Raw genomic sequence first — 14,035 nt, 5'->3', positions numbered from 1 at the left:
GTCTTCGCAAGTCCCTTTATCGTCTTCAATACACTAATCTGAAATCCCTTCCCAATTGATCAACATCTGAGGATCACCAGGACAGAACTTGCTTCTCTGAATCACAGGTGGTGCCGGGGGGATGAATTGAGGGGGGAGGCCAGGACACCTTCTTACCCCAGCAAGTACTTCACACGTGCACACACACCATTGCCGGACCCTCCTGGTTATTTGAAGGCCCTTTTTACATCATTAGAACACTTTTATTGCTGTTGGTCGATACATCCTAAGGACTCCCGAGCATGCTTATTTGAAAGTTAACTCCATCAAAAATCAATAGGGCTTAACTTCAGAGAGAAAATATATTTTGGGTGGGAGCGTCCATGTGAAATATATATACCATTATTTCTCTTTTGGAAATCTAACATGAGTAGTGGAGGCTGGTCCATTAAAGCAGCTGTGGTACTGCCCAAACAATATCAGTCTATCCCCCCACCCGCACAGCTGCCTGCCCTCCTATGACCTGGTAGGGAGTAGTCCTGGATTCATCTGCTATTGGTCCTCCTGGCTTCCGCCCCACCAGTGCCAAAGAGTCCCAGCCACCATGGATTGGTTGGCTCTGCTTGTCATTGGCCCTTGCTCCACCTTTCATTGGCTCTGGCGCCACCTATTGTTGGCTTCATGGCTATCTACCATCAGTAGTGGAGCTTCAAGCTTCAGTTTGTGGGGGGCGTGGAGAGCAGGCAAGGGGGCATGGGTGGCGCATGTCCTGGGGGTGTGGTGCGCCGCCCGCAGGGGCATGGCATGCATCCTGGGGGCATGGTGCCCAGCACAGGGGGGGCAGCCACAATGGCACCCCACCGGGATCGTGTCGCCGGGGGCAGTGTGCTTCCCCCATACCCCTGTTCCTCCGCCAGTGTCTACCATGCCAGTCCCAAAAGATGACAGCCAGCACTGCTACGGGCACATTCTCCCCAAAGCAATAGCCATTGACTGTTTCAAGTATGAGCTGTTGCTGTTGTAGTAGTTATTATTATCATTAATTTATTAATCACCTTCCTATACCACCATCTCCAGGCAATTTATGCATAACAGTTTTTTTGGGTTTTTTTAATACAGCAAATACATTTAAAACAAGACTGAAACCCTAACAAGTGGATGCTCATGGTAAAGACTCATTTATCCAACTGGGGAAACCTATCTCTGGTTGTTTTCAGATAGTGCAGAAAGTGGGCACCTCTGTCTCTCAAAGAGGAATGCTGTTCCACAGAACAGGGGCAGCCACATGGAAGGCCCTGCTGTGAATAACTTCAGAGTGGGTTACTGAGATCTTTGGAACTTCTCAGAGAAACTTCCCACAATACGCACAGATCTACTAGGTGTATAAGGAATAAGATGGTCTCTCAAGTAACCTAGTCCTAAGCTATACAGGGACTTACAGGTTAGTACCAAAACTTTGAACTTGGCCTGGTAGCAGATTGACAGCCAGTGCAAATCAAGTAGGGTGTTATATGCTGGTGGTAACTTACCCTCACAAGCAACCTAGGTGTCATGTTCTGCACCATCTGTAAGCCTCTGGACCAACCCCAAGGCTAACCCTCCCAAGAGTACATTGCAGTAATCCAACCATGAGGAAGAGTGCAGAGTCCAGTTGCAGAATTCAAGCTTTGTATATAGAAAGTCCCCAGGTTTGGTCTCTGGAATCTCCAGTTTTAAAACCAGAGTTGCAGTTAATGGGTGAGTAAGGGGAAAGACTCCCTTTGCTTGAGCCCCTAGAGAGCTGTTCACAGTCAGTCAATACTGAACTAGATGCTGAATAAAACAGGATTATGCAGCTAGGCTGCAGCTCAGTGGCAGAGCACATGTTTTGCATGCAGAATGCCCCGGATCTAATCCCTGGCATCTCAAACTACAAAAGGATATTGGGCAGAAATTGGGACTGGGATCCCCAGAGATCTACATCAGTCAAAGCAGCTAGCAAAGCTAGCCAGTGGTGTGACTCTGTAACAAAGCAGTTTTTATAGGCTGATCATCTCTTCTGACTTCCAAACAAAGCTGCCCACGTTCTCAGGTAGACAAGACAGTGCTCAGAACTTAAGGCTGGTTGCTCTTTTGCCTGGCTCTTTTAGGCATGAACTTAAGGGCATACATCTGGGGCCTGAAGCATGAGGTAACTATGTACTCTGCCCCTGAGTGCATGGACATCCAATGAAGCTGAATTCTGGAAGACCAAGGACAGACAAAGCAAAGGACTTATTCACACAGCACACAGTTAAAACTATGGGACTTGCTCCCACGATGGAGGCAGCAATGGCCACCAACCTGGATGGCTTTAAAAGAAGATATATGGAGGATAAGGCTAATTAATGGAGGATGGCGCTGTGGGTTAAACCACAGAGCCTAGGACTTGCCGATCAGAAGGTCAGCGGTTCAAATCCCCGCGATGGGGTGAGCTCCCGTTGCTCGGTCCCTGCTCCTGCCAACCTAGCAGTTTGAAAGCACGTCGAAGTGCAAGTAGATAAATGAGTACCGCTCCGGTGGGAAGGTAAATGGCATTTCCATGCGCTGCTCTGGTTGGCCAGAAGCGGCTTAGTCATGCTGGCCACATGACCCAGAAGCTGTACACTGGCTCCCTCAGCCTATAGAGCAAGATGAGCGCCGCAACCCCAGAGTCAGCCACGACTGGACCTAATGGTCAGGGGTCCCTTTACCTTTACCTTTAAGGCTACTAGACATAATGACTATGTTCTGCTTCCAAGGTCAGAGGCAGTAATGATTCTGAATCCCAGGTGCTGGAAACCACAGCAGGTGAGTGCTCTTGTGCTCAGGTCCTGCTTGTGGGTTTCCCACAGGTATATGGTTGGTTTCTGTGAGAACAGGATGCTGGACTAGAAGAGCCAATGGCCTGATTAAGCAAGGCTCGTCCTATGTTCTCCCTCCACTGTCTGAAGCTGTGTGCCTCTGAATACCAGATGCTAGGGAACACAAGTTGGGAGAGTGCTGTTGCATGTGCCTTCCTTCCTGGATGGCCACTGTGGGAAGCAGAAAGCTGGACTAGATGTACCATAGGCTTAATCCAGCAGGCTCTTATAAGAAAGGGGAACTCACAAGTTTCCATCTGCGCCCCCTCTATTCCAATAGCACACATGGTCCTTGAGCCCATGGCATTGACATGATCTATAGCATACATTCCTTACCAATATGAAGCAATAGCTATCCTGTTGCAACCCTTCCAAGGCAAAACATTCTAGGGCTTAACCAGATCACTGAGAAACAAGCTGGTGTTGAACCATGGCTTGCAATGTAATTCCTTCTGAATGTGCTGCATGATACTTTTCTGGCTTACACACACACACACACACACACAATCACACACACACACAAAGTTTCATAACTTCCTTTTTTAAAAAAATAATAATAAATGGTTGTGTTTCACCTCCTGCTGTGATAACAAGGATTGATCCCATTCACGGTACTTCTTTCCTGTAATCTAGTCTGAGCCACCGCATCTGTTGCCTTCCTAGGGAGGATTTTACACCACACAGCACTTTTAAGTGGGATTGTGGTCTGGGAGGATTAGATCTCATGCTCCCAAATCTCAGAGAACCTGGCTGTCTTCCTGACAAGGCACTCACTAACCGAGTCAGCTGTGAAAGACACTTGCAAACATTGGCAAAGGCAGGTTCTACGCCCGCCTTACAAAAGTGCCCTCATCAAATTCAGTACAAACATCTCATTTTGCAGGTGTTGAAAAAGAATTACAGACGTTTCCAACAGCCTAAACGGGAGGGATGTTTATAGAATGGGATGAGCTATTGGCTGGTGCATGTGATATCAACAACCCAAATTCCCTCTGCCTGGACCTAAAGCACTTCAGCAACTTTTAAACGAGCACTTCCACGATTCTTTCTTTCATGCCAAAGAATGAGCACATAAGAAAGCATCATTTGCATGTCAAAGGATGGTTACAAAAATACTAGGGGCTGCCCCCCTGCTCATATTGGTCACCAACCCTGCCTGTGTCCCAACATCCCTGCTTTATTCAAAACTATATTGTTGTTTAAAATTGCCATTTTAAAACCTGCCTTCTCTTTTGCCTTCTGCCCCAACTTCATGCAAATCCAGGATTCGGATAAGACACTACAAATACTTCAATGAGGATTTTGTGATGACACCCTTACATTTTAATGTATATAGGAAGAAATAAGCATTTTAAAAAAAACCAATGTAAGTGTGGTCTGGAAAATGTTTTTGAAATGCTTTAGATAGCAGCTGGGGAAGGTGGTAGTGATCTGATCAGGACTAGAACTCTGGTGTGTAGGAAGGTGGGGAGAATTGCAGCAATGGACAAGATTAATACTTCCCACCTTAATCTATCTGATTTCCCCAATTCCAGATTGGGATCCCCCAAACAGAGCTACTTATTCCCTGCTAAAGGAAAAGATGTGATTCCTGCATTGCAAGTTGGACTAGATGCGTCCCTTTCAACTCCACAGTTTGGTGATTCTGTGATTCTATGTGGCTACTTCTTCTAAGTAGAGAAGTTAAAAACACTTTTAGAGAAATGTGTTTCTCTAAAGGACTAATTTTGAATATGCTTTTTTTATTCTTTCTTTTTTTAATGCAAAATGGCCTAAGATTCTGCGACAACCACCTTCAGCAGATGGTGCATTGAGACAACTGAGGAAGTTAGTTGTCATCTCTGAACATTCATTCCATTTTCTACTAGAAAGAACCTTATTCAGAGCTAGTCTCAAGGGGCGCTCAAACACATTTCTCTTTTTTCCCGAAGACAAACATGGCTTTTGTATTGATATCAGTTAACGTGACATGTCATTTGGCTCTGAAAATTAGGCCAAACTCAGTAGGTCAAACTATGCATTGTGTTAAAACACTCTGGGGTGTATTCAAATAAGTTTGTTTTTTTCAGAACAGACCCATTGAAATGGAAGAATATTAAGTTAGGTCCATTCATTTCAATAGGTTTACTCTGAGTAAGCCTTAATTTTAAAAAAAACCCTCTATTTTAGTAATAGTATGGCTGGTTTTGTTTTGTTTTGCCTATTCATCATACAAAGGGAAAGTAATCATGTAAGGAGGGCCCTGATCCAGAAAACAGAACCTTTGGAGGCAACAATGACCCAGTGTGGTACAATGGTTAGAGTGCAAGACAAGGGCTTGGGAGACCAGGGTTCAAATCCACCACTCAGTCATGAAGCTCCCTGGGTGAGCTTTGGTCAGACACTTGCTCATAGCCCAACATTCCTCACAGGGTTGTTGTGACGATTACATGGGGAGATGGAGAAGTTTGTAATTGAGCTTCTTGAAGGAAAGGTGGGATAAAATGTAATAAATGAAGCAAGAGGAGGTGGAGGAGGAGGAGGAGAGAAAGCCCCCAATCTTTCTTGGAAGAGGGGAGAGTACATGGCTGCTTTTCCTTCAAAATAAAAGTGTAGTGATAATGTGTAGATAAGTCCCTTGCAAACCATAATGTATTGAAGGGTTAAGTGGCTAGACAAGAGTCCCATTATGAGAAGCCTACAAGCAGTACCTGAGTGCAACAACCATTCTTCTCACTTGTGCTTCCCAGCAACTGATACTCAGAAGCAGATTGCCTCTGACAGCGGAGGCAGAACACAGGGCAGTAAGCTTTAGTTGGTAAGTGAATACTGTAAACTGAAGCATTAGTTGGTTCATTAGGAAAGGTACATTTCAATATTTGAGAGCCTGTAAATATGCCAGTATATTTTTTGGAAGCTACTTTGAGTTTAGTATGTTAACTGCAACAGCAGATCTTACTGTTTACAATCTGACATGCACACACCGCAAACAGGCTCTGTATCCTTGTCCTACACAAAGGTCCCAACCAGTTAGGGATCACTATTGAACACACTCACAGAGGTGTGAAGCCAGAAAAGAAAGCCGGCGACCCTCCAGGTGCTGTTGGACTCCAACTCCCATCAGCCCCAGTCAACCACTGCCAATAGTCAGGGACAATGAGAGCTGGAGTCCAACAATTCATGGAGAGTCACAAGTTCTCTCCCCCACTCTCAACACATGTTACATGTAGGGCCTGCTCTCCACAGCTGCAGTCTTTTGCTCACTAAAACTGGAAGTAAATTCTACTGAAATCAGCAGATGGGCCGGGGGGGGGGGACATACAAAAAAGGAAGGACAGCGAATCTGATGTCTCCGCTAAACATTAGAATGGAAGTCATATTATCAAAATCCTTGGCAGGGAGGATGCAGTACAAGGAGAATCCTTTCGCAAAGAAATTATCCAATTTTGGCTGTTACAAGGTCTGCTGATTTGAGAGATTAGGGGAGGGAGAGAACAGGCAGAGAAACATATTCTAGATGAGAAAGGGTGGTTTATCAAGTCTCCTTTGTTTTGGTAGGGGGACAGGGGATCTGATGCCCCAAAACAGTCCCAGAGATCTAGCATCCAGTGAGTAGCATGTGTAGCATAAAATGTGGTGTGTTTCCACCTTCTCACAGGAGGATGGAAGGTTCAGAGAGAACTAGGCTGAGGCAGCAAAGGGTTGTTGGCAGGAACAAAAAGGGAGTTGCATCTCAGTGGCAAAGCTCTGCATGGAGGATGGAGAGAGGTGTGTGCATGTAAACATAGAAACAAGTCTAAAGTAACATTTGCATCCATTGCTTGTCCTTCTTTCCCCTCTGGCTCCCCACATGTCACTGGAATATGCTCCCCCAAGGAATGTGGCCCTTGGGTTTAAAAAGTTTCCCCACCCTGACATAGATTATTTAACATTACTGTTGCACACTTCTCCAGGCTATTTTACTTCTACTACTGCATACTCCTCCTTAAAAGGAGTCTTCATTGTGCCAGGCTTCATGCACCTTCCCAGCAGCACAGGCAGTGCTTCCTGTGTATGTGTTTGTTCTTTAACGATCCTAAACAGCACTTCATCCAAATTGACCCCAGGGTGCTGTGTAATACTAATAACAATAATCAATTTACAACAGTGGAATATAAATCTTGTTTAAAATAAGTAAGAACCTTAGAATATCCCTGCTGGTGCAGGCCAAAGGGGGCCCATGTAGTCAGAGGCAGTAATGCTTCTGAACAGCAGATGCTGGAAACTGCAGGGGAGACTTGCTCAGGTCCTGCTTGCAGTTTTCCTACTGAAGCATCTGGTTAGTCACTGGGAGGACAGGATGCCAGACTAGATGGGCCATTTCTTATGTTCTTATGGCCAGCCATGACACCCAGAAGCTGGACTTGAAGGCAGAAGCTCTCGCTAGTTGTTTGTCTCTGGCATCTAAAGTTGCAGTAGACTGCTTCTGAGCCTGGAGGTTCTGTTCCAATTGTGTACTGAAAGTACTAGAGGCTTGCCCATTTGGGTGAAAGGGGCACTGCCCCACCAACCTTTACCCCCAGGCGAAACCCACCTGCCTGTCTTCTTACTCACAAGGAGTCCAGCGGGTGCTCCTGGCTGTCAACTTCTTCCTCCTTAGTCTCAGTGTTGCCCCTTGTAGAAGGGGTGGAAGACAAAACTAGAATTAGTTGGCTCCCCTTCTAATTGGCTCTGACTCTGCCTAAAGCTTGCGCTACCTGTCTTCTGCCTACTATCATCAAGAGCCACTGTGGTGTAGTGGTTAGAGCATCCGACCATGAAGTTTACTGGGAGACACTGAGCCACTCACTACCTCTCTTAGCCTAACCTACCTCACAGGGTTGTTGTGGGGAATAAAATGAACAGTTGGAGAGAACCATGTACATGCAAATGCAGTCAGTCAGTCAGTCAGTCAGTCAATCAATCAATCAATCAATCAATCAATATCATTTCTTGCAACACCAGAGTGCCTCTGCGCTCTTAAGGGAACTTGTCAGTTTTCTATAGCTGCTTTGGAGAGAGTGTGTGTGTGCAAGGTGGGGAGTGTCATTCCCCCTCTCCCCCATCCTGTTTATCCATTTGCCTGTCTTGTGGCTCAGCCTCTGAGTCAGAGAGAAAGAGAGTGACATTCTGTCTGTAAATAAATAAACTAAATAATTCAAGGAGGATTTTGCCAACAGCCAGCAACACAGGTTCCAAGAGGGTCCCTGGGGAAGGTTGCGTGTGTGTGCAGGAGGGTGAAGCTGGGAGTGAATGTACAGAGCCTGCCATCCTGAAACTCCAGCGAGAGACCTGTGCACGCCTGCTAATCTCGCACAAACAGAGGTGAGGGTTGCCAGGGCGGATGATGGGCTCCCAGCCACCCAACTCCACAGTGTTTCAGAGAGAGCACCTGTTCCAAAGACTGCTGCTAGCCATGCACCTGCGTCCTCCACCCCTATCCTGGCAGCAGTGGGTGACCGGATGCCACTCAACTTGGCAGCATAGGGAAGGGGGTGATGGTTTGAAGAGGACAGCCCAGAGCTCAGCAGCAGAACATCTGTTTTGCATGCAGAAGGTCCCAGGTTCAATCCCCAAGAGCAGCTCCAGGTGGGGCTGGGAAAGACTCCCTGCCTGAAAGCTCTGGAGAGCAGCTGTCAGTCAGTGCAGACAATCTTGGGCTAGATGGACCCATGTCTGACTTATGCTAAGTTCTTTTTTAAAACCAGTCTTTTCTTCGGAGCCACGAAGTCTGTGATCTTAGAACTGTAGAGTTGGGAGGGACCCTGAGGATCATCTAGTCCAACCCCCCTGCAATGAAATCTTGCTTTATTTTTAGGGAAAGAGCTGTAGCTCAGTGGTTGGGCATCTTGCCTTGCATGCGGAAGGTCCCAGGCTCAGACTCCAGGCAGGAGTTGGAGACACACCCTTTGCCTGAAACCCTGTAGGGCTACTGCCAGTCAGTGTAGACAGTCCTGAACTAGATGGACCAATGGTCTGGCTCTGAACAAAACAGCTTCCTTTGCTCACAAAGGGCATCCATAGCTCAGTTTTAAAGCATCTGTCTGGGAAGCAAAAAGTCCCAGTTCAGTCCCTGGCATGGACTGGGAAACTCTCCCTGCTTGAAACCCCTGGAGAGCTGCCACTTCTCAGTATAGACAGTACTGAGCTTGAACTGCCCAATGGATTGACCCAATAGAAACCACTTTCCTATGTTCCTGTTGAAATCAGCCTTTAATTCAGGAGTCTAAAGCCTGGAACATGATTTCATTTGATGGGATGGGCTGCTGTATACTGGTAGGATACCTGCTTCTGCATGCAGAAGGCTCCAAGTTCAATTCCCAGCACCTCCAGGTATGTCTGCAAATGCCCACTGCCCTGAAATCCTGGGGAGCTGCTGCCGTTCCATGTAGACAGTACTGATGGTAGGTGGAACCAATGGTCTGACAGTTACCTATGTTCCTGTACAATTGTATTTAAAACTATGAGGGCTAGAATCTTTACTTTTAGGGAAAGGGGCTTAGCTCAGTTGTAGACTACCTGCTCTTCAGGTGAAAGATCTCAGGTTCAATCCCCGGCATCTCTAGGTAGGGCTGGGGGGAAACTCTGTGGGAGCAGCTGGCCATCAGTATAGCAGATGAACTCACTATAAGGCAGTTTATTGTGTTTTTGTTACTGGCAAGGGCTGTAACTCAGTAGCACAGCATGTCCTCCATGCAGAAGGTAGCAGGTTCAACCCACAGCATCTTCAGGTAGGGTTGGTATGAGACTCCCTGTCTGAGACCCCTAGAGAGCAGCTGATCCTGAGCTAACTGGACCAGTGGTCTGTCTCAGTATAAATCACTTTCCTATATCTCTATTTAATTCAGCTCTTGATTCAAAATTATGAGGACTAGCATCTTGCTTTGCTTTTCAGGGAAAGCTCACAGCTCAGTGGTAAAGCAACTGCTTTGCATGCAGAAGGTCCCAGTTTCTGTCCCTGACATCTCCAGGTTGAATTGGGAAAGACTCCCTGCCTGAAGTCCTGGAGAGCTGCTGCCAGTCAGTGTGGACAGTACTGAGCTAAATGGACCAATGATCTGACATAAGACATCCCCTTATGTCTATACTGAATCCCAGAGACTAGGATCCTATTTGTATTTTTAATGGAAGGGCCTTGCTTGGCAACAGAACATCTGCTTTGCATCCAGAAAGTCCCAGGTTTGATCCCTGGCATCTCCAGGTAGGGCTGGGAGAGGCTCCCCATCTAAAACCCATGGAGAGCTGGTCCTGAGCTAGATCGGCCAGTGGGTTGACTGGCAGCTAAGAGGGAAACCACCTCACATGGCTGAATGGGCAAAGTGTACCATCCGCGTGTCCCCAAATACTTCTACATCTTTTTAATTTTGTGCAAAGATACTGCAGTCACATTGCAGGACTGGGCACAGGAAGGGGAGAGGAGCATCAACAGGAGGATAAAAAAGTTTTTGGGTGGCTGGTTTTCTAAGAAACAGAGAGAAAGCAGTGCATCCTGTATCCTGTCCAATCCAAAGCCTCCATCCTTTTAATCTAGAGTGACTCTGGATGGAGATGGTTGCATCTTCAAGTGCAGAGGAATATTAATATAGCGTGTGTATTGTTGGGAAGGGATCAGATCCTCTTATTTAGCTCCATATTAACCACCTGATTGTTTGTATAAATGGGGGTAACTAATCCAAATTAAACATCCAATTGTGCCCCCCTCCAATTTCCTTTTGTACTGTACATCTCTCTTTCTTCATCGATACCAGTTCCTCTCTCCTTCACTCAGGGTTTATCCTCCTACCCCCGTTCTTCTATTCCTTGCCTCTCTTAGACCACCATCCTCACTTAATATTTTTTTTTAAAAAAATGCTTACCTGGGATTTCTCCTGCGGACCGTCTTCCAGCTGAGAGGCTCCCCCCACGTTTTTCCATCGATCGTTGACCATCTTCTGGATAAGGTGATGAAAAGACTGGTGGAGATAAAACACAGATCCCACAAACGCAACTGAGGGTCGCCCCGGCGATGCCGCAACTCCAAAGTGGTACCCAAGGGGGTGTGATGGAGAGAGTCTCTCTCCCCCACCACCCCCACCCCGCCCACCAAAAAGAGTTCCAAACGAGAAGCAGGAAGAAGACAGGCAAAGGATTGCTTCCCAAGCGCTGGGAAGAGAAAAGGGCTGGATAGGAAAACGCACAGAGCAATTTTGCCTCCTGGTGGGGTCTTGAGGTTCCTTCCTCTAGCTTAGCAGATCCTTTTACCTGCGCTCGCTCGCTCTCCCTCCCTCCCTCCTCCCTCGCTCTCTTTCTGCCAGGATCTCAGGAAGATTTGGAGCGGGGACGGGGAGGGACCTGCCGCATCTGCAAGAAACTGAGGGGGAATCTCTCTCTCTGCGTTTCCAGGCAATCTCCTCTTCTTTCTCTTTTTGGCTAGACAAAACAAGCCCACTTTTGCAGGAAGGATGTGCGTGCGTGGCGGGGGGGGGGGATGAAGGGCTACTTTAGGGAGGAAAGAAGGAATGAAGAAAGGAAGGGGAGGCGATGGTGATGACCCACCTAGAGAAAACTTCCCCTCTTGGGAATGCTGATGGTGGGGCGGGCGCGCGTGCGTATGTTGAGGGGTGGGAGCGGGTACTGAAGCTGTCTGGCCGAAGCTCGCGGCACTTCTGCCGCTTAGGGAAAGCCGAAGCAGGCAGCGCGGCGGGACGAGGAGTGGGGGTGCCGAGACGCGAGGTTCCTCCGCGCGCGCGCGTCAGGCTAGCAGGAGTTTCTTGCGCGTGTGAACTTGGAGACGCGTAGCGAGGCGATCGCCTTCCGCACCTCCGCGCGTTATACTAATTGTTAAGCTACGATACTACTAGTAGTAGCATAGTATTGTATAGCTTAGTGCTACTATACTACTATTACTAGTATAAATACTAGTATTGCTGTTACTAATCCTATCGATATCACGGATGCTACTGTTACTACGAATACTAATGCAGCAGGCTCTATTCCTTCTCTCCCGAGGGGAACCGGCACTCCCAGAAGATGGAAACACACATACACTCGTTTACATTCATGAAGGGAGGCGTTCACACACACATAAGTACACACCAGAAAGTTGTGAATGAAAACGTGCCCTATCTTCTAACCGCTCCTCAGTCGCAACTCTCTTTTTCTCCCCTTTACCCACCACCCTGCAACCTGCTTGGCTTCGGGCTGCGTTCACACGTGCAGCTTCCTTCCTTCCGCACCTGAACAGGGCGCCCTCAAGCGACGCCTGCTGTGCGTGAATGGGCCGGGTGGGGTAGGCACGAACCTTTCCCCCCGCCCACCACACCACACGGTTATAGGGTGCCAACTTGAATAAAATATTGTGGGGGCCCAGGTAAGCCCCGCCCTGCATAATCGATCACATGATGCAGTGCACACACACTATTTGAATGGGAATGTCCATCAACTTTGCTGCCTCAAATATTTTATTGCGGGGGCCGAAGCCCCCCACGGCCCCTAGGAGTTGGCTCCTCTGCACGGTTACATTTTTCCTGGCCCCTCTGGCCACCAGGCTTCACGAGGGAGCTGCTTCAGTCGCGCGCTCCTTGAGGGCAGAAAACAGCCAGCAAGGTGAAGCGTTTCACATGCAGGCTCCGCTGCGCTACGAGGCTTTGGACAGCCAGTTGTGGCCAGGCAGAACGCCTGCCTGCACGGAATCTCCAGGCGGGGTCAGAGGAATCTCATTCTGTAACCCTGGGGAGCCGCTGCCAGTCAGTGTAAACAATTCTGAGCTAGGTGGGTAAGCGGGCTGACAGTATGAGGCAGATTCCTATGTTCCACTGAGAAACAATGTACATTAGCATCTAAAGAGGATGGGTAGGCTGGAGGACCATTAAATCCAGGGTCTAAAATTACCTAACTGCACCACTGATTTAAGTTATAACTAATCTACACTATGTGAGTGAATTGGCCATTTGAGAGGAAAAAGAATTAAGCTTGCCTGGGTATTCTCTCTCTTTCTCTCACACACACACACACGCACACAAACATACAGAAATTTGTTTAATTTTCTTCCTTTTCTTCCTTCAAAGAACTCAGGGCAGTGTCTATGGTTCTCATCTCACTCACCCGTTTCATTTTCACAACAACCCTTCAAGGTAGAGCAGGTTTAAAATGAGTGGCTGTTCACTGCAGTTAGAGGTTTGGACTGGGACCTGGGAAACTAGGGTCCAAATTCCCCACTTGGCCATGAAGCTCTCTGTGTGATCTTGGGCCAGGCACTGGCTCTCAGACTAACCTACCTCACAGGGTTGTTGTGGGGATTAACTGAGGAAAGGTGGACAGACAACATACACCGCCTTGAACTCCTTGAAGAAAAAGGTGGAATAGAATTGCAATAAATGAAATGAATGAATGTCCCCACACAAATGCTATTCAGAGGTGGATTGCTCCTGCACATGGAGGTTTCACTACCCCCCGATGTGGCCCATAAGAACCTATGAGGCTCATTCAATCCACCTTGGCCCAGGACACTTGTTTTTCACAGTGGCCAATCAGATGTGTTTTGGGAAGTTTGCAAGGAAGGCATGGAGGCAACACAAGCTTCCCAGGGTTTTCCCCCAAGTACCTGGTAGACTGCCCCGGATCTACAGTAAAGTTTCATTTTACTGTAACCATTGCAGAGCTGCATGCGCGTTGCACAGGATAGAGTGAGATTTAAATTATTTAAGATAATAATAGTGGAAAGGTTAGTTGTTGAGGGACAAGTTCTCTATGAGCGGCATTTTCTGCCATTAAGTATTGTCTCATTGAGGAAAACTCAAATAAATTTCCACAGGACCATCTTGAAAACTGCTGCCCTAGAAAGATGAAAAGAAAGATTTATGTGTGTAGCTCCTGGGTGTGATTTCCATTAGAAAAATGCATGTTCCTGGACTGCCAGAACATGTCAAGAAATTGCCACTTAATCAACTTGCATCAGCCACTTAATCAACTTGAATTACTTCCATTAATCAGAGGGTCTCCTCCAGCAATACTAACGTAAGGAAGGCATTCCTCATTTAAAATATTTTTATAACACTTCTCATTCAAATAATACAGCCCAAAAAAGCTCAGTATAAAAAGAACAACAATAAATATAATCCTGCAACCTGTATAAATCATGCAAACATGCCTGTTCTCTCTTGTTTTGCATGATCTTTTTAAAAAACACACATACCATATTTTGCATAATCTAGCACAGG

The 14,035-nt window shown here is 47.1% G+C and overlaps 1 protein-coding gene across 2 annotated transcripts in view; it reads right to left on the bottom strand.

The window, feature by feature from the left end:
- The window catches only part of FIBCD1 (fibrinogen C domain containing 1), a 69,745-nt gene extending 58,267 nt beyond the window's left edge, over nucleotides 1-11,478 (bottom strand). The window contains exons 1-2 of one of the 2 annotated variants that reach the window (XM_081896817.1): nucleotides 11,373-11,478; nucleotides 10,694-10,789 (exon numbers count right to left, since the gene is read on the bottom strand). In XM_081896817.1, coding sequence (XP_081752943.1) covers nucleotides 10,694-10,765 — 72 coding nt within the window. In that variant the 5' untranslated portion in view covers nucleotides 10,766-10,789; nucleotides 11,373-11,478. Of the gene's footprint in view, nucleotides 1-10,693; nucleotides 11,295-11,372 lie in introns of those variants that run through there. The other variant, XM_081896816.1, reaches the window with a different exon arrangement.
- Between the last annotated feature and the right edge of the window lie 2,557 nt (nucleotides 11,479-14,035).

The sequence above is a fragment of the Podarcis melisellensis genome (genome assembly GCF_964234715.1).
Source record: "Podarcis melisellensis genome assembly, chromosome: Z".
NCBI classification, from domain to species: Eukaryota; Metazoa; Chordata; class Lepidosauria; order Squamata; family Lacertidae; genus Podarcis; species Podarcis melisellensis.
This window is presented reverse-complemented; position numbering and strand designations above follow the sequence as displayed.